This window comes from Pseudozyma flocculosa (assembly GCF_000417875.1).
Source record: "Pseudozyma flocculosa PF-1 unplaced genomic scaffold scaffold00006, whole genome shotgun sequence".
NCBI classification, from domain to species: Eukaryota; Fungi; Basidiomycota; class Ustilaginomycetes; order Ustilaginales; family Ustilaginaceae; genus Pseudozyma; species Pseudozyma flocculosa.
This window is the reverse complement of record NW_006920874.1, coordinates 214,464-232,286: the sequence shown is the minus strand read 5'-3', so window position 1 is coordinate 232,286 and position 17,823 is coordinate 214,464. Positions and strand designations below refer to the sequence as shown.

The 17,823-nt window shown below is 64.0% G+C and overlaps 4 protein-coding genes across 4 annotated transcripts; 1 reads left to right on the top strand and 3 right to left on the bottom strand.

The window, feature by feature from the left end:
- Window positions 1-1,382: 1,382 nt before the first annotated feature.
- PFL1_02205 (uncharacterized protein) lies at window positions 1,383-4,607 on the top strand (the record flags this gene model as incomplete). Its single annotated transcript, XM_007879718.1, has 1 exon — window positions 1,383-4,607. The coding sequence occupies one exon, from the start codon at window positions 1,383-1,385 to the stop codon at window positions 4,605-4,607; it is 3,225 nt and encodes a 1,074-aa protein (XP_007877909.1).
- Window positions 4,608-5,661: 1,054 nt separating this feature from the next.
- On the bottom strand, window positions 5,662-6,382 carry PFL1_02204 (uncharacterized protein; the record flags this gene model as incomplete). Its single annotated transcript, XM_007879717.1, has 2 exons — window positions 5,662-5,754; window positions 5,885-6,382. 2 exons carry the CDS (start codon window positions 6,380-6,382, stop codon window positions 5,662-5,664), a joined length of 591 nt encoding a protein of 196 aa, XP_007877908.1.
- Window positions 6,383-8,543: 2,161 nt separating this feature from the next.
- PFL1_02203 (uncharacterized protein) lies at window positions 8,544-10,927 on the bottom strand (the record flags this gene model as incomplete). The annotated part of the gene is made up of 2 exons (XM_007879716.1): window positions 8,544-10,863; window positions 10,905-10,927. The coding sequence occupies 2 exons, from the start codon at window positions 10,925-10,927 to the stop codon at window positions 8,544-8,546; spliced, it is 2,343 nt and encodes a 780-aa protein (XP_007877907.1).
- Window positions 10,928-14,229: 3,302 nt separating this feature from the next.
- Window positions 14,230-17,716, bottom strand: PFL1_02202 (uncharacterized protein; the record flags this gene model as incomplete). The annotated part of the gene is made up of 2 exons (XM_007879715.1): window positions 14,230-16,833; window positions 16,940-17,716. 2 exons carry the CDS (start codon window positions 17,714-17,716, stop codon window positions 14,230-14,232), a joined length of 3,381 nt encoding a protein of 1,126 aa, XP_007877906.1.
- Between the last annotated feature and the right edge of the window lie 107 nt (window positions 17,717-17,823).

Below are 17,823 nucleotides of genomic sequence, written 5' to 3'. Positions count from 1 at the left end.
GGGTGGAAGAGAGGCGAGATCCGAGAGGGCGGAGGGCGGGACGTGGGTTGGCGTCGAGGGCAGATCCTTTGACTTCTGGGCTTTGTCGACGAGGGCGAGGGTGGGGCGAGGTGATGTACAGGTGAATGTCGAGACGTAGGGCGGGCCCATTGGCGGGAAGAGAGCAGAGCGATACATATACGCCTTGAGGGTGGGGCCGAGGGCTGCTTACGGCTGGGCAGAGAGGGCCGTGTCGGGCTTGTCAGACAGCACGAGGAGGCGGCAAGGAGGGGCGGTGAGCCGCTGCGAGGCCCTTGACGGGCGACGGAGAGCCGAGGGGACGACGGGCCGAAGGGTGCTGTAGCATATCGATCGGACTCGACAATGGACAGACGGAGCAAGGGGACGAGGGCGAGGCAGGAGGGAAGAACGACGTCGAGACTTGGGAGGAGCGAATGGGAGCTTTGGTGCTTCGGGAGCCAAGTTCCGCGTCTTTGGTCGGTCCCTAAGGCCATCGGACAAGAAGGGGGTCGTTCGGATCTTGGGCGTGGGGAGTGCAGTCCAGAAGGCACCTTTGCCCAGCGCACCCTGCCGCCCGTCGGGATTAAGGGCGTGCAAATCCGACGGAAGCTTTGGCCAGAGTTGGAGTAGTGGTGGTGTCGGAGATGAAATGCGCAGGCAGGGGTGGGTGGATGGCGGTGTAAAGTCCGAATTGAAAAGGGGGACCGAGACGCGCCAATGGTGGGATGCCTGGAATACAAAAGGCCAGGCCAGGCCAGGCCAGGCGTGGAGCGGCGCCGGGCCGAGCGAGATTTGGAATAATGCCAATTTTAATTGGCGTGATTGAGCTTGTCGGGCCGAGGCCAGGCGTGGTCCTGCCTGCGTTGCTTGCCTCTCTCTGTGTCTGCTCCTGGCCGGCCTCAGTACAGTCTGGGCTGGGGCAACTCGTCAAGCAAAGGCACGGGTCGGATGGTTGGGCCCTGCTTTGGTTGCCTCTTGGTCGCTTGCCTCCACCTCGCCATCCTCGATCCATCTGCATCGGCATCGCATCTTTGCCAGACGACCAGAATCCCGCATTCGCCTCTCCGCTCCGCTCCAATCCTCGCCATCTCGCATCCTATCCCGCTCTCTCTCCTCTTCCGGCCCCGGCCCTGACCCTGGCCCTGGCCCCGCCACCCCCGCTCGTCCCATCTCCCGTGGCTGCACCCTGACCCCAACGAGCCAAACAAGCAGCAGCGTAGCATCGTCCATCTCGACTCGCCATCCGCTCCTCCTTTGGCCCCAACCCGCCCGAGCCGGCGACATCTCGTCGCGCTTCCCTCGGCCCGACGCAGCAGCACCCACACCCGCCAACCGCAGCCACCTCACCCTCAACATCAAGCCACGACACCGCCTACCGCGCAATGTCAACCACGGCGGCCGCACCACCCTCGCCCCTCGCCACCAACCCCTTGACCCACAGAGCTCCACCTCCCTCCCCACCACCACCCCAACACCATCATCACCACCAGCACCACCATCACCCGCATCTGCCTCGCCACCACCACTACGACATCCTCGGGCCCCTCGTCGAGCCACCACGCTCTCCGCTTCGCAGACCCCGCAACGACCACGACCATGACCGCAACGCCGACGCCCCCTCACCCTACACGACACCAGCCACGCCCGCCGCAGACAATGCCAACCACCCCGCCACCACCACAGCCACCACCACCTCCGCTCCCCACCCCCACCCTCACCCCCACGCAACGCATTCGCTCCCTCGCAAGCGCCGCCGCAAGGCAATCTCATGCCTAGAGTGCCGCAGGAGGAAAAAGCACTGCGACGGCATCGTCCCCGGCTGCAGCGAGTGCAGAAAGCGCGGCGTCGTAGACACTCTCTGCCGATGGGGCGACGCCCGCGACGACCTACACCCAGCCTCTAACTCGGCCTCTCCCAACCACCTCGGCAACCCTCCCTCGTCGCTGCCACTCCTCGCCAACGCCGCGGTACGCGCCGCGGCGCCCTCGCCCTCTGCCCAAAGTCGCTCGCTGGCCGCTCAGCCTTCGACCTCGGCAGCTGCCAGGACGCCCAACGCATCATCCCTATCGGGCTCGCTACCGCCCTCGCCTCCGCTCGACCAAGATGCATCCTTGGCCACCGCCGGGCCTTCGTCGCGCCCACACACCGCTCATCCTGCCATCCCGCCCCGACCCCAAATCCATACGGCGATAGATGATGCGTCACAGCAACGGCAACCACTCGATCCACTGCCAAGCCGCCGCACGGCTCCCCGGCCCTCGCAGCGAGCGTCAAACGGGTACCACCACGAAGACCAGCTTGTCGAGGCGCTCGCCTCTGTAGACTCTGCCGCCGTCCACACCTCAGCCTCCCAACCTCGAGCAAGCGCCGCAGCCGTCGTAGCGTCCGCCGCCCCTCTCTTCCCGCTGCCCAGCAAGGAGGTTGCGGCCGACCTCCTCTGCCTTTACTCGCGCCAGCTCGACGTCTTCTTTCTCTGGCCGCCCAGCCAGTTTAGCTCAATCTTCAAGGTGTTTCACACCTTCTACCGCCCCGACGACCTGGCTTCGATGCAGCAACAACCAGACTACCTCGCCCTGTTCGTCAGCATGCTCTGCCTCTCGATCGATCTGGCCCCGCCCACCTACGCGCTCACCAACACGTCCATCACCCGCATCAAGGACCGACACCGCCTCATCCAAGGCTGGCATGCCATCTTCCTCGATGCCATTGAGCGCTGCGACATGCTCCACTCGCCCACCCTGCCCGCCGTCCAGGCGCTCTGCATCTTCCAGGCGCACTTTGCCGCCAAGCCCTTCAACGAGGAGTCGCTTCGCCTGTTCGATGTCCTGGTGCGAGCGGCAAGGGCCATGGGCATAGACCGCCTCGGTACCCACGGACGCGACGTCGAGCTCTGGCGTCGGCAGGACGCTGCGCAGCCGCGGCAAGCGCAGCCGCAGCAGCAAGGCAGGCGTAGCGTCAACGATGGCGAAGGCCGCGCCGCCCGGCACGCCGCCGTTCGGCGACCCACGGAGCTGCGCGCCTCGATCCACAGCTACCACTCGAGCGTCTGCAGCTGGGCCGTCGAGACGTTCACCTCGCGCAACGTGGCCGCACGCAACGCCGGTCGGGCCATCTGGACAGTGATCTTGGCGTGCGACTGGGCCCGCACCCGCTTCATCGGATACTACCTCATCTGGCCCAACTCGTTCAGCACCGGTTACGACTACGACCCTCGAACTCTGCAGTTCTGCCGCGGAGACGAGCCGGAGCAGGAGCGGTGCGACAACTTTGGCGCGTTTGTCGCCGCCGTCTCCGACATTGGACGCCGGCACTTTGATCTCATCACCGAGGCTGCCCTCACTGACTCCGAGGTCGACTACGGCGCCATCCTCGCCCTCGACGACGAGCTGCAGCGCTTCCTCGACAGCCGGCCGCCATGGCTGAGGTTCGAGGACAAGAAGGACGAGACGATCCGTCGCATCCAGCAGCAAGCCATCGCAGATCACCTCGACGGCGGCACCGGCGGCGTCAGCCAGGGTCGAGGTCGGGTCGAGGTCAGTGACAAAGGCAACGACGGCAGCGGCAGCGGCAGCGGCAGCGGCAACGGCGCCACCGGGTCGCCACCTGCCTCGATGCCGGGCAAGGCCAGGGACACGGTGCAGATCATCATCATCATCACCACCATCTTCCACCGCATCATGGCGCTGCACCGCCCCTTCTTGGTGCTCGGCTACCGCCATCCGGAGCGGTACGGCCGCAGCGTCGAGCGATGCCTCGCGAGCGCCAAGCACTTTGTCAAGGCCTGCATGCGCTGCTCGGAAAAGGGCCTGCTGTTCGTGCAGCTGGCCCACATCCACCAGCGCATGTTCCAGGTGGCGCTGGTGCTCGTCACCCATCTCCTCTTCCGCTCGACATCGTCGTCCTCGTCGCACGCAACGCCCTCGCCACCCCTCCTCTCGACCATGTCGCTATCGGCGTCGCCATCCACGCAGGAGCCCCGACTCGACCACGCAGCCTCGAGCACCGAGGAGATGCACGCCAAGATCCAGCGAGAGGAGCTCAAGGTCCACGAATACATCTACTACTGCATCACAAGCCTCGAGAAGCTGGACCGCAACAGCGTCCGCAGCGGACGGCTGGAGCAGCTGCTGGCCGCATGCGCGACGATCCGGATGCGGCGCAGGCAGATGGACGAGGTGCGCGAGGAGAGGAGGTCGCGCCACATCGACGGGCAGAACGCCGTCGGCCGCGACAGTGGCGCACAAGGGCCCGGCGTCGGCTCGAAGGACCCAGCAGCGTCTCAGCAGCACGGCGGCCGAGGCGACCCCATCCCTGGCTCGAGCGACCACGCCTCCGCCTCGTCTCCCCGGCGAAAGGACGGCGCCGCAGCCGGAGTCCCATCTTCGTCCTCGACGGGTCCCGACTCGCCAGACCAGCTCTTCGACCCGGTGCTGCTCCGCCAGCTCGACGCCTCGCTCCTCAAGCTAACCGAGATGGGCACACACAGCTCGTCTTCGACCGACCAGCTCGGCTTTGGCGCCGACGGCTCCGAGACCGACCTCGATGGTGTCTGGAACGATATCTTTTCCGCGCTGGGTTGCGAGGCGCCACCGGTCAGCGGCGTCTGATGGGGCTTAGTGGTACATGTGTCGCGATCGGGACGGGGACGGGGAGTACAGGCCGGGACGATGGAGGGTCAAGCTCTCTGCGTGTATGTGAGAGGTGATTGGACGAGATCGGGAATCGAGAACATGGAGCGGAACCGAGCCGAGAGTCAGGGGGACAGAGACTTGGACGAAACGTTGAGGGGCCCTTGCCTAGTTGAGGCGCTCGCCGGGTCGAGGCGCTTGCCTAGTTGAGGCGCGGGTCGGGTCGAGGCGCTCGCTGGATCGAGGTGCTTGCCTAGTTGAGGCGCGGGTCGGGTCGAGGCGCTCGCTGGATCGAGACGCGGGTCGGTTCGAGGCGCTTGCCTAGTTGAGGCGCGGGTCGCGTCGAGGCGCGAGTCTAACCGTGTCGAGGCGCGAGTCTAACTCCTGTGTCGAGGCGCTCGCTTTGCCGTGTTGAGGTGGGCGTCGAGTCGAGGTGCTTGCCGTACGTGTTGAGGCGGATGTCGAGTCGAGGCGGTTGCTGCGTCGCGGCCAAAGACCTGGACGATCAAATGATCATCCAGTAAAAAGGGGGAAGGGTGGTTTATTTTGTTAGTTTACGCGCCAATAACGTTTGGCCGGACGTCTTGAGGCTTGGGGCTGGTCAGACCCCGTCTTGAGGTCTTGATGAAAACCAGGGGCGTAGCCCCGAGGCTGGTCGGGCCTCGTCTTGATGCGAGCCGGATGCGCATTTTTTTTGGGCACCCGACTCGGTGACCGGGGTTGGTCAAGTCCCAAAAAAAACCAGGCAAACTGCAAGCCGAAAGACTTACCTAAGTCTGAGCGCGAACCGGGCAGCGGGTAACCGGGTGCTTGACGCCGCAGGCCTCGCAAACGTGCAGCCTGCGGCAGCCGTTGCATTGGAAATGGTTGAACCTGTAGCAAATTGCCCGGTCCCTCGTACGTCGGGCAGCTGGGGCCTGGGGCGGTGCCGGCGCCTCGAGAATGATCCGGCGGCACAGGTGGGTATCGATAGAACCCCACCTGGCTCGCGGGTTACCAAGTCGCGCGGCATATACAGCAACATGATAGTCGATCACTGCGGAGTCGGCGAAGTCGTCCGTGAGCTCGAGAAGATGGTCGAGATGGTCGAGGTATGCGGTGAGTTGCGGAGGCTCAACGAAAAAGCCTCGGATGCCGGCGAAGGCGAGCCACGAGCTCGCGACCACGCTAAAAGTGACTGGCTGTCCAGGCTGGTATCGTCTTGACAGGACAAAGAGTTGGCTGGCCGGGAGCTCATCCCGGGCCACCAGCTCTACCAGAGCGCGCGACACCCAGTGGTGGGCGCTGCACGCCTCGTCCAGTCGCGTGTCGAAGCTCTTGGTCGGGCTGGCTGCGGCGGCCGGCTGCGCAGTGGTGGCGTTGTTGGCGAGCTGCAGTAGGGCCTGGGTTAGCTGGGCGGCCATCATCTGTGCGTCGTCCGTGTGGCGAGTCAACGGCTCCATGTCGGCTCCCTGTGCGGCGTTGCTGTTGCCGTCGACGTCGTGCGAGCGCTCGTGCGGGTTGTTGCGGCTGGTCGTGGCGTCAGCGGCGTAGTCCCTAATGCTGGAACGGCCGGTGCTGGAAGTGGGCGTGTCGGCGTAGTCGCGGTGACCGGCGAGGGGCGAACGAGAGCGGCCGAATCGTCCTCCGCGCGGGGTCGGCGTCGATGTCGCGCCTCGGTGCTGACGTCCTCGGGTGGCCTGGTCCTGGGCGACGTTGACGGGAGAGGCGGATCCAGCGGGTCGAGCGCCACCGACGGCAGGCAGGGACGACATGGTGCTGATCTTGTCCGAGGTGCACGGGTCCAAGCGCGGGTCTGGAGGCGAGGGCGAGTCCGGCGCCACCGTCGACAGCCTGGGACGACACTGTGGTGACGGATGTATGAGGGAAGGCAAGGGCAGAATGGGAGGGAAGTCAAGTGAGCGAGGTTGAGGAGAGCACAGCAGATGGATCACTTGCACTCACGAGGTCGAGGTCGACGTGGCAAGGGGCTGAAGGGACCGAGCGAGCGCGCGAGATGGATCCTGTGTGGCGGGAGCGGGGCGGCTGTAAGAGAAGAGTGCGTCGGCAGGATCAGTACGCTGGACACGATGCGGGATGGCGGCGAGGGGGGTCGGGATGACGGGCCGACGGGGGACTCACGAAGCTCGAGACGGACGCCTGAAAGAGGAGGCCGACGAGAGGTAAGGTAAGGATGCGATCGAAGGTCGAGAAGAGCGAGCCGCGGGCGATGCCTGGTGGACGGAGCTCAGCCGGGGCTGAGGGATGGAGGAGAGGGATGGAGGAGAGGGATGGAGGAGAGGTGCGTCGAGCGAAAGGCTGAGAGAGGATAGAGGGGGGAGCGGGAAGATGGCGAGGGATGATGGGGAAAGGAGGGAAGAAGGAAAGCTCCAAATGTCTCCCCTTTTAACCCTTTTCCGCTGGCTGGAGAGACGTCGACGCTGGCAGCCCTTCCACGCTGGAAAGGGGGTGCCACGTCGACGCTGGCAGCCCTGCCACGCTGGAAGGGGGGGTGCCACGTCGACACTGGCAGCCCTGCCTGCCACGCTGGAGGGAGGGCAGGGCCTCGCTGCAGAGAGCGAGCAGGAGGGCGGCAGCCGCGCACACGGGCGAGGCGGCGGCGAGGCGCCGGCAAAGCAGAGGAGGGGCCAACACGAGGATTTCTCTGCCGCTGAGTTGCCCTCGTCTTTCCTGTTTGGGTCAGTTGGTGGGCCCTCGGCGCCCTGTGATTCGTCGAATGTAGCCGGACAACGATGCCGGTCGCGTTCGAGGCCAAATTTGGAAGGGGAATGGCTGTGCAAGGGCAGAGGCCGTCGGCAGCATCGATCGAGCGCGGCAGGCTCCTTGCGTAGGTGTATGCTATGTGTGTGCGTGGGAAGAGCGCGTATCATATCTATGGACGCCCAGACGCAGGTACGGCGAGACATAGCCGCCTGCCACGCGCCATTCGATTTTCGAGACCGGGCGTATGTTCCTGAGCCCTCGGCACACAATCCGGCCAGCAGGTAGGAGGAAAGCTTCAGCCCCGGGACGTGGCGCCCTCTGGTCTGCTGGCCTCGACCTCCGTTCATAGAACCCCGTTTCACGCGCGCCTGGTCTTGGATTCCATCTGCGGCCTGTCGTTGCCCACGCCGTGGCCTGAACTGCCGCCCGTACCCTTTTCACACCCCTCTGACCCTGGGGTTCATCTACGGCCTGTCTCTGCAACCCGACCACAGGCAAAAAGCATGCTTGCTCCTTCCGAATTGAGCAGTGCGCGCAGGCCGGTTGCCAAGCTGCAGCCGCGCCTGGATTTTTTTTTTCCTCCCCCCGGGGCGCCTGATCCGCCCAGCCTGGCCAGCCCAGCAAAGCCGCCTGAGGTGCGTGGCGGGCGAGGTCAAGGAAGCAGGCAGAGACGTCCGCCGCGCGTCCACCTCACCATCGCCACCACCTACCAAGCCACCAGCCATACCGGGGTCTGCTCTGACCTGCCCCATCCTGCCTGCGCCCCTATCTCCGGCTAGCCACCAACGCCATGCAAACCACGATGACTCCAGCTACCACCGCGACAGCCACGGGCACAGGCGCAATCGCAGCCATGGGGAAGCCACAGGGGCAGGCACAGCCACGGGGCAGCCACAGGCGCCAGCGCAGCTGACCTGCCGGCGATCGCCACGGCCAAACTCTTTGGGGTCTGCTTTCACCGCCTCGACGCCAATTTCAGGAAGCTTGTTCGAGGGTCACGAAAGGGCAGGTGACCCACGCCAGGACGGCCACTAGTGGCAAGCTCGATTCTTATCTCTCGAGGTGCCGCAGCATCATTGTGAGTGCTCGTGAAAGGCTGATTCGTCGTTGCAAGGTCTCATCAGGCAGTCGGTCGTGGTCATCGGCAGGGGAATGGGGGACACAAGAGGGCAAGCACAGAATGTGCGGCACGATCGCTAAGGCAAGGGCCGGCTACGAGTGGGGCTTTGGGCAGTGGTCCGCGTAGCCATCGGCGTTGCCAAACCACGTCGGAAACGGCTTGGGTCGGCCGGCAGCTCCAAGGACGGCAAACGACAGGACAAACATGGCGATGAGCGCGCCGCCGTCGAGCCCGGCGCCGACGAGGTAGTTGTAGTCGCGAAAGAGGCGCGGGAAGCGGGTGCGGACGACGACCTGCGAGACGACGCCGACGAGGATGGTGGAGAGCATAATGCAGTTCTGGCCCGACGTCAGCCAGGCCGAGTAGAGGAAGACGGTGGGCAGCACCAGGTCCGACGTCGAGTAGCCCGCCACAGTCGGGAAGCGACGGTGGATGATCCAGTGGACGACAACGGCGGCCATACCGATGAGGACGGCCATGGGGATCACAAAGTACGGCGTCTTGGACCCGTACATGTATTTTGCTAGCGACCAGGTGACGGCCGAAGCGTTGAGCGACTGGAAGTAGGCGCCCGACCAGGCGCTGCTGCCGTTCTGGTCAAGGAGCACCTCGAGCTTCTGCGAGACAATCGACGTCATGACAGCGTACGAGACGGCGGCACCGTAGATGGTCCCAATGACCTGGGTCACGAACATGGTGCGCGGCGGGATCTTGAGGTACTGGCCGAGCTTGAGGTCGCCGGAAAAGTTGATCGACTGCGAGATGATTTCGTGGGACCAGGCGTAGAAGTAGAGGTTGGCCAGGGGCCTGCCGGGCGAGATGACGCCGGCGACCATCTTGACAAGCTGGTTGGTGCTGATCCCGTTGCCGAGGATGGCGTAGAGGACGGCGGAAAAGGGGGCGATGATGGAACCGACGGCGAGCGATCCCATGTAGCTTCCCGGCTGCAGCGTCGTGTTCTCCGTGATCGAGATGACGAGGCCGAGGACGAACGAGATAAGGATGCACGCGGCGTACCACCACCACGGCGCCCCGCGGTAGCGCTGCATGGCGATCCAGTGGCGGTCCGGCTGGCTGCGATTCCGGCTCTGCTTGATGGCCACGATGACGTCCCTGCCCCAAAAGAGGATGACGTGGGCGATCATGCCGCCGATGGCCAGGTTGCGCGCCAGCATGCCCCAGGCGTACGTGCCGGCGACCGAGGGGAAGCCGTGCTGGGCCAGCCGCGTGCGGTCGAGGACGCCGCCGACGAACACCGAGTTCTGCGGGTACTTTGACCCGTCCGACGAGAAGAGCGACGTCGACATGAACGGGAAGGTCTTGGCGGACCAGGTGTTGCTATAGTAGATGGCGGCCATGGCGACGTAGCAGATGGCGATGCCGATCCAAGCGTTGCCCTGCTGCTTGAGCGGGAGCGAGGTGGCGCTGCTGGTGATGTACTGCCAGTCGAGGCTGACACTCAGCAGGCCGAGGCCCTCGTTGGAGTTGGAGCCTCCGAAGACGTTGGTGAGGGTCCGCGCCGTCTGGCCGGTGGCCTTGATGGCGGCCAGGCAGGGCACCGAGATCGAGTTGAGCCAGGGCGCGATGTAAGCTGGGAAGACCTCAAAGACGCCCATTCCCGCCAGACTGAACCAGAATATCTTCGTGCGCCGGGCGTTGCGGGCGACTTCACCCCAGTGGAGCACCTGGAAGACGTCGATTGTAGGCAGCTGGGACCAGAACACCATCTGAGAAGGGTACACGAGAATGGGTCTGAAGAACCCAGCGAGCCCGTAGCCGAACATGCTGATCGAGACGGTGCCCAGCACGGCGGTGGTGGCAGTGACCGTGTTGGCGGGGTAGAAGAGCTTCTGGGTGGTGAAGACGTCGATGGCCTGGGATGCGCCCGACGCCGACGTGGCGGCGATGGTGGCCACAACGTGTTCCTTCAGGCCGAACGGGCCTGGATTGACGGCGTGGGCGAGGGCGACGATGCGAGCGGGGAGCCTGCCCTTGCCGTAGCGCCGCTCGAGGCTGTCGCGGGTGGGGAGCAGCTTGGCCCAGGCGACGCCGAGGGCCCAGATGAGGAGGACGAGAAAAGTTGACGAGATGTCGACCTGCGTCGGCTTAAAGCGGTAGATTACGGTCATGACGGCCTGGAACGAGGCGCCGACGAGGCTCAGGAGGACGCTGCGCAGCGTCCAGCACGCGTCGCCGTCGTCGCGGTCGCTGATGAGCATGTCGGACACGTCCTGGCCGGTGGTGATGACGTGCTCGTCGCTGGCGAGCGAGCTTGTCTCCTCTGCGACGACATCGACGCGCTTCTCGTCGAGGTGATCCTTGTCGAGGGAAATGTGCGGCGGATGCGGCGACGATGTTGCCGGCTTGCCGTCGCAGTCGCCGTTGGAGAGGCCCTTTTCCGAAGCGGCCCCGCTGCTGGGTGGCCTGAGACCGGCGTCTTCGACAGCAGGCACGGTTGGCAGGACGGCGAGAGCATCGTGGTCGAGGGGAGGTGGCGAACGGGGTGACATCACTGCGGTCGACTAGGGCGGTCGGTTTCCTTGCCGGAACAGAACAGATCAGTAGTATGAAGGTGGGCAAAGGGGCGAGCAGGATGTGCGCAGGCCTGTGAGGAGACGACCTTATAGCTGGATCGGCGAGAACCAGGCCTTTGCCAGGCCGTGTGCTGGTCGAGCCTCGGAGCAGGCCATGCCGAACGACGGTGTCGAGCAAGAGTCGAGGGCTGTAGGCGAGATTGCCGGTCGAAGGGAGCGGTGCAGCTTAATTTGGTAGCGTAGCAGTCGAGGGCCAGGCACGCGATGTCCTCGCGGCATCGGGTGCATAGATAGAGAGGCGAGCACGCGATGGCGGCGACGAGCAGCTGGTCGGCTACGTACGTACCAGCAGCTGTGCGTGCTGACGAAGAGCCAGCGATGCGAAGCCGAAGCGGGCAGCCGCGAATGGGGATGTCGTTGCAGCGGGAATGGCCGCAGCGGGTCGCGCTCCAGGATAGCTGGGCCGGGCTCGTGGGGCTGGATACGCCATCGCAGGGGTGTTGTGGTGGTCGTTTCAAGGCAAGGGCAAGCGATAAAACGAGGCGAGGCCAGGCAAGGCGAGGCGAGGCGATAAGCAAGCAAGGCCAAGCCGACAAAGGCAGATACTGTAGAGGCAGGCAGGGTTGGGCGTGGCAAATAATAAATATAATGCGGAAGATGCCGTACCGTCGGCCGAGGACCGCGGCGCAGGTTGCCGCTCGGCTGCTGCATTATTGTATGCATTATTCTTTTGAATTCTCCGCGAGCGGCCGCCCGTGTCTGCGCCCACCCCCAGCACCACCGGTTCAATCCCACTGGCGAGCCCTGTCAAGCACGTCGGCACCCCACCAAAGCACGCCTTGGAGACAATAATCAGTAGGCCCAGTCGCCGGCAGCCCAGTGTCGCGCACCTGCTGAGCCACCGGACTGCTTGCTCCTTGAGCAGGGCCTCGTTTAGGATCTGTGTCGGAAGCGGCAGTCCACGTGATGGTTCACAGCTGGCACGCCGAGGGCTAGCCGCTCTCTGGTTGCAGGGCATTTGTGCACCGGCTAGAACAGGACGGCCAGGCGAGCGAGGTGGCGTCGGCCTCGACGCACCGCTCGGAAATGCTGCAAGAAATGCCGCGGAAAATCGCAGCGAATCGAAATCCAAAAATAATTGCCCCGTACTAGGCTCGAACTAGTGACCTTCTGTTTAACTCAGCTGATGCTGAGGCACGCTGTATTAGACAGATGCGATAATCCAACTACGCTAACGAGGCTGGTGATGCTGCGGTGGTCAGCGGAATAAATTATATTTCGCAAAAACAACCCATTATTTTTTTGGTATATCCTCGAGGTCCGCCCCTCGAGCAAAAGCATGCTGGGATGTCGCAACCAGCGACAGGATGTTGCCACCAGGCAGCATGATGACAGCTCAGCTTGACATGAGCACAGACTACAGCAACAGGGCCTTTCAAGCTGACTGATCAAGCTAGCTTGCAGCAGGGACAGCTCAGCTTGACATGAGCACAGACTGCAGCAACAGGGCCTTTTAAGCTGACTGATCAAGCTAGCTTGCAGCAGGGACATGATGGGCAAGGCCTGATGCTGTTGGGGCTGCATGTCCCACAGGATGCATCTGTACTGCACAGTTGACCTCAAAGCACCTGCCCTGCCCCCTGGTTGAGCGCGTAGCCAGGGATGAATTACCTGCCGAGGAGCTCTTCACCCTCTCGTGGCGCTATACGCCTGGTGGCAAGACACGTTTCAGCATCGTCATGAGCTTGTGGCTCACCTTTGGGGGAATCAAGGCCTTTTTCGTCGAGGCCACCCAGCTTGCCGCTCTTCTCGACCACCTGGATCATCTGATGGAGCTATCTGACGACTTTTTGGAATCCGCTGTGATCAACTACCACGTCGCTGTCTGTGCCGCCAGACTTGGCAATCGGCAAGCCAGGTGGGGTTCCATCGACACCCAGCTCTGCCGCAGGATTGTCCTCAAGGCGCCGGTGCCGGCACAGCAGCCAAGCCGACGGTCTCAAAAGACGACGTGCTGGAAGTGGAACCACCTCCACTGCGCTGGCTGCCACAAGCGCCATGTGTGTGAGAGGTGCAAGTTGGACCACAAGGTTGTCAACTGCCCAGATCGCTCCACTACTGACTAGGTGAGTCTTTCTGGCTCACATGTGCTCCTGGTCATTTTTTAGGGCTGACCACCCAGATTTTTTGGACCGGAGGCCAGATGAAAAGAGGGCCTTCGGTTCACCTCAAGACGGGCCTGACCAGCCTTCCTCAAGCACACACAAGAGCATTCCCTGTGATAAGGACAGGTGTCACTAACAAAAGATTCATTGTTGTTGTTGTTGGTTGTGGGGGTGTCATTGCAAGTTTTATGGCCTTCTGCATCATGGGCTGCTTCCTTGATGACCTTCAACATACTGATCTCACTACTCAAAGAGCCACAGTCTTGAGCAGGCAGTTGCAGCTTGCCCAGCCCATGCAGCTTGCCCTGCAGCAACCCACAAAGCCCACTTTCACAAGGCCCTGATGGCTCATCACTGGCTGCCCTGCAACATTGCTCCACTGGTAGCCTGCAACAAGCTGCCACTGGGGCCAGCTCCTCAGCTGTGGGGCTTCAGGTTGAGTCAGGCAGCCCACAAAATCGACAACAGTCTCGCCAGCAACCCTGATGGCCAACAACAAAGACAGAGACAAGCACGAGCACAAGCACCGCTCCTTGACTCAGCGGCAACGCCATTGACAGCAGCCAGCCCCTTCAACGGCCTCGATGCTCGGCAGCCATGCTTCTTCCCTCTCCCAAGCCCATCTCAGTCCCCGTCCCCGGCGAGTGTGGGACGACGTCGATGGCGGGAGGCACGCACGTCCATGGGATTGCACAGACAGACGGGCGGGAGACGATGATCACCGCCGCAGCTTCTCGGCATGTCTGACGGGCTTCCGCATGTCAGACGGGCGAGGCTCAACGACGAACAGATGACGTTGACCATGATGTTTGCAAGACGGCAAGGCCGCCAGCTGGAGAGGCGTGCTAGATGTGCAAGAGAGGTGACTCGATGAGCCGGCCCAGCGAGCCAGTGCGGCGAAGATAGGTCCGCCCCTGAGCATCCTCGATGCGCCCGGCGGCTTCGAGCAACGACGGACAAGCTGGTCATGACGGGCTTAGAGGTTGCCACCAATGCTCGGTCCTTCTCGCCGCTGAAGCCGCCAGAAGAGCGGGCTCAAAACCCCAACGTCCAGAGGGTAGGAAGCGATACTGCCAGGCTCAGAATGAGAAACGAACCAGGGACGGATTAAGTACAACGGGAGCGACGAGCGCTGAGACGGCCAGAGACGCCGTCGGGACGATGGTGCGCCATTCAGCAACCTGCCATCCGAAGGGCACGGCGTCCGTGGCCAGTACGGCGATGCAGCCGACCAAGAGCATCGAGACGAGGATCGTCGGCCAGCATCGGCGCACGACCAGACGTGCCTCGACGAGGAAGTTGGTCGCCGTCGTGTCTTTGGCCGGTACGCCGAACCTGATCGGGATCGAGAAGAGGTGGGCCAGCAGCGAGGCGGCCAGGTGCAGCGAGAGCGAGGCGGCCAGGACGAGGTTGAGCGGCGTCCACAGGACGTGCTGGAACATGGCGCTGAAGATGTGCGTGTCGCCCGACCGGTGCCTCGCCACCATGAGGCCCAGCGAGCCCGCCCCGACGATCGAGACGAGCGCTAGGCACCACATCTCGAAGCTCAGAACGAAGAAGGGCAGCAGCCACGGTCGCATCCAGCCCTCGACAAGGTAGAGGGCAAACGCAAACGGGAGCGACAGGGCTAGCAACCCTAGGCCGGCGCACTCGGACAAGAGGTGCAGCTTGTAGTGGAGCGGGATCCGGGATGACGCCATCACTTTGAGTGTCAGACTCGGCACTGGACCTCGCAGTGGCCAGCGGTAGAGCGGATGGACAAAGAGCTGGACCATGCCGACGTAGCGCTGCTTCCATCGGTCGACCTCGTCGTGGTACGAGAGCGACACGCCCCTGAGGAAGCCGTCATCGGCGTGCGTGGCCCAGCGCGTGATCCAGCCGCGGAGCAGCAGCCGCAGCGCCAGATTGAGATCCTCGGCAGTTGCATCTTGAGACCAGGGCTGGCCTCCCGAGCCGCTGTCCGCGTCGACCAGCTCATCGAGCGCCGAACGGCGGATGAAGGCAGAGTGACCGAGGAAGGGCGCCACTTCGCCGACGGCCGATTGCCACGAGGTGATGAACTTGTTACACCGCTCGAGGTAGGCCACGGACCGCTCGAAGAATCCCGGAGCGCCGCTCAGCAGCGGAGCCGGGCAGTGCTGCAGGATGGCGACGTCGGGCGAGGCCAGCATCTCCCACGCACTCGGAAGCAGAGAGCCTGGCGGGATGCGCGAGTTGGAGTCGACGACAAGAATGAGGTCGCCGAGCCGCACATTGCCCTCGCCCTGGGCCTCTGGGTGGACCTGTGCGAGCACTCGCTGCAGCACGTCGTCCGCATCCTGGTTGGGATCGGATGCCAACCCTTGCTCGTACGCCGTTCCGATGCGCATCGCAAAGTTCAGCGACGCAGCCTTCCGCGTGCCGTTGCGGCCATTGGACGGACCGCACGACGATGGCCTTGCGATCCAGGCAAGGTCGTGGCGGCGGTAGACGTTGAGTCGATGTGCGCGCTCCTCCTCGTCGACGAGGGCGAGGCCGTCTTCGGCGATGAGGATCGACGCAGTGCCGCCGCGCAGCTCGTACTCGGTGACCGCGGCCCGGAGCGAATCCAGCGTCGGGCGGATGACCCGGTGCATCGACTCGCAGCCGACGGGCACCTGGATCGTGATGTGCGGTAGCGAGATGTTGCCGGCCGGTGGCTGCGCCGCCCTTCCCGAATAGTAACGCGAGTTGGTACGCATCGGCAGGATGGGTCCGAAGGCCATGGCCGTGGCGCTCGCCACCGTGTCCGCCAATGGCAGCACGGCCAGGAAGAGGGCCGGCACGGCGAGCAGTGCGACCAGATAGACGGGCCTGGCGTCTTGGCGCACCGCCGACACCAGCTCGACCAGCCAGACGGCAACCAGCAGCAGAGAGACGCACGTTGCCAGGCCGCGCACGCCGCCGGCGAGCCATTGGACGCGCTCCGCTGCCGCGGTATAGCTTTCGAGGTGCTCGACGTCGGTGTCGGTCAGGTTGCCGTGTTCCTTGAGCATGTCGCTGACCGCGGCGGACGACATGCCCTTTGAGGGCTCGACATAAGGGCGCGACGAATGTCCGCTGCGGATCGAGCTGGCGCCGCTGTGCGTCCGCCCATGACCGACGTGTCCAGACGGGGCCTGACCAAGAGCCGCGCCGTCCCTCAGGGGCGGCGGTCTGGGTTTCACGGTGGTGGGGGGGGCGGCAGCGGCGGCGGCGGCAGCGTTGGCGGGGGCGCTGACGGCAGGGTCGGTGGTGCTGACCTGCCACACGTATTGGGCCAGCAGCGCTTCGAAGGCGCGCACCTGGTCGATGAGGTCCCCGCACGACTCGGTCCAGAGCACGAGGACCTCTTCCGGAGCGAGGAATGCCGCCATCTGAGCGCGCCGTGCGGATCGGAGATCGTCGATGCCGTCCACCACCTGGATCCGACGTCCGGGTGCCAAGCGGATCTCGGAGCTGTCGGCTTCGAGCGTCGAGAGGGCGGCCGTGACGAGCGGCGTGCTGACAATGATGGCGGCGTCGCAGTTGAGGCCGAGCACGGCGTCGGCAAAGGAGCCAAGGACAAAATTGTCCTGCGGGTAGATCACAAAGTTGCCGACGTTGACACGGACCGCGACGGCGTTGGGATACGCGGCCTGACGGAACCAGCGCTCGGTCTGGGCGATGGTGTAGATGTGGCGGGCCTGTGAGGGGGCGATGGGAACGAGGCGAGGTCCAGAGGATCAGACGTCAGCATCCAAGGACGGGCGAAAGAAGAGGTAGGCAGGGCGTCGCACTCTGCGGACGCACCATGACAAACGAGGCGTAGACAATGTTGCCCGGCTGCACGGTGTCGCTGCCTTCGGCAACGACGGGTGCATCGAAAGAGCCGATCGGCGTGAAGCTGCGGACGGAGCCGTTGTGCGAGCCTTGGCGACTGTGAACGCTCTCGACCTGCTTGCCCTTGTCGCCGGCACCGTTGGAGCTGTTGCGTGACTCCATCTCGGAAATGCGCCGCAGGGCTGGGATGCGGCGCTGTGGCTTGTGCTGAGGCTGCGACGGCATCTGCACAGGCTGTCTGGACTGCGAAAGCTCGGCGATGGTCGTGGTCTCGGGCTGCACGAAGACAAACGAGCGCCGCCGCCCATTAGGACCGACGACCGAGATACCATCTGCCGGCGTGATGGCCTGTGTCGGTGTCTTTGGAAAGGTGAAGGTCGTCTTGGGCTCCGCCAGACCGCCTAACGCACCCGCAGGCGGGACGACGATGGCCAGGTGGGATAAGCTCAGCGACGATTTGATCTTGGGCCGCTTCGCGACGATCCCGGATGGAGGTGCGCGCGTCGTAGCACTCGGACTGGGCTCTTGGATAGCCTGAGGGCCAGTCGAGGGCATGTCGAATGGGTCGATGGACTCTGGCTGGTGGACCTTGGCGTTCGTTGACCATTCAACAAGGGACAGTGCTGGTTTGTTACGCTTCGGACGAGATGGCTCGGTCCCAGAGCGCCTCATTCCGAGCGGCCTTGCGGCAGGGAACGGCGCCAAAGGCTGCCGGGAGGGGCCAGCGCCAGCATCGGGATCCGGCATGAGCCCGCACGAGATGCAAGCGACCGAATGAAGGTGCGGCTCCTCACTGAATGGCGCGGAGAGGGCAGCGGTATCGGAGAGATTGGTGGTGATCGGACCGAGGGTGG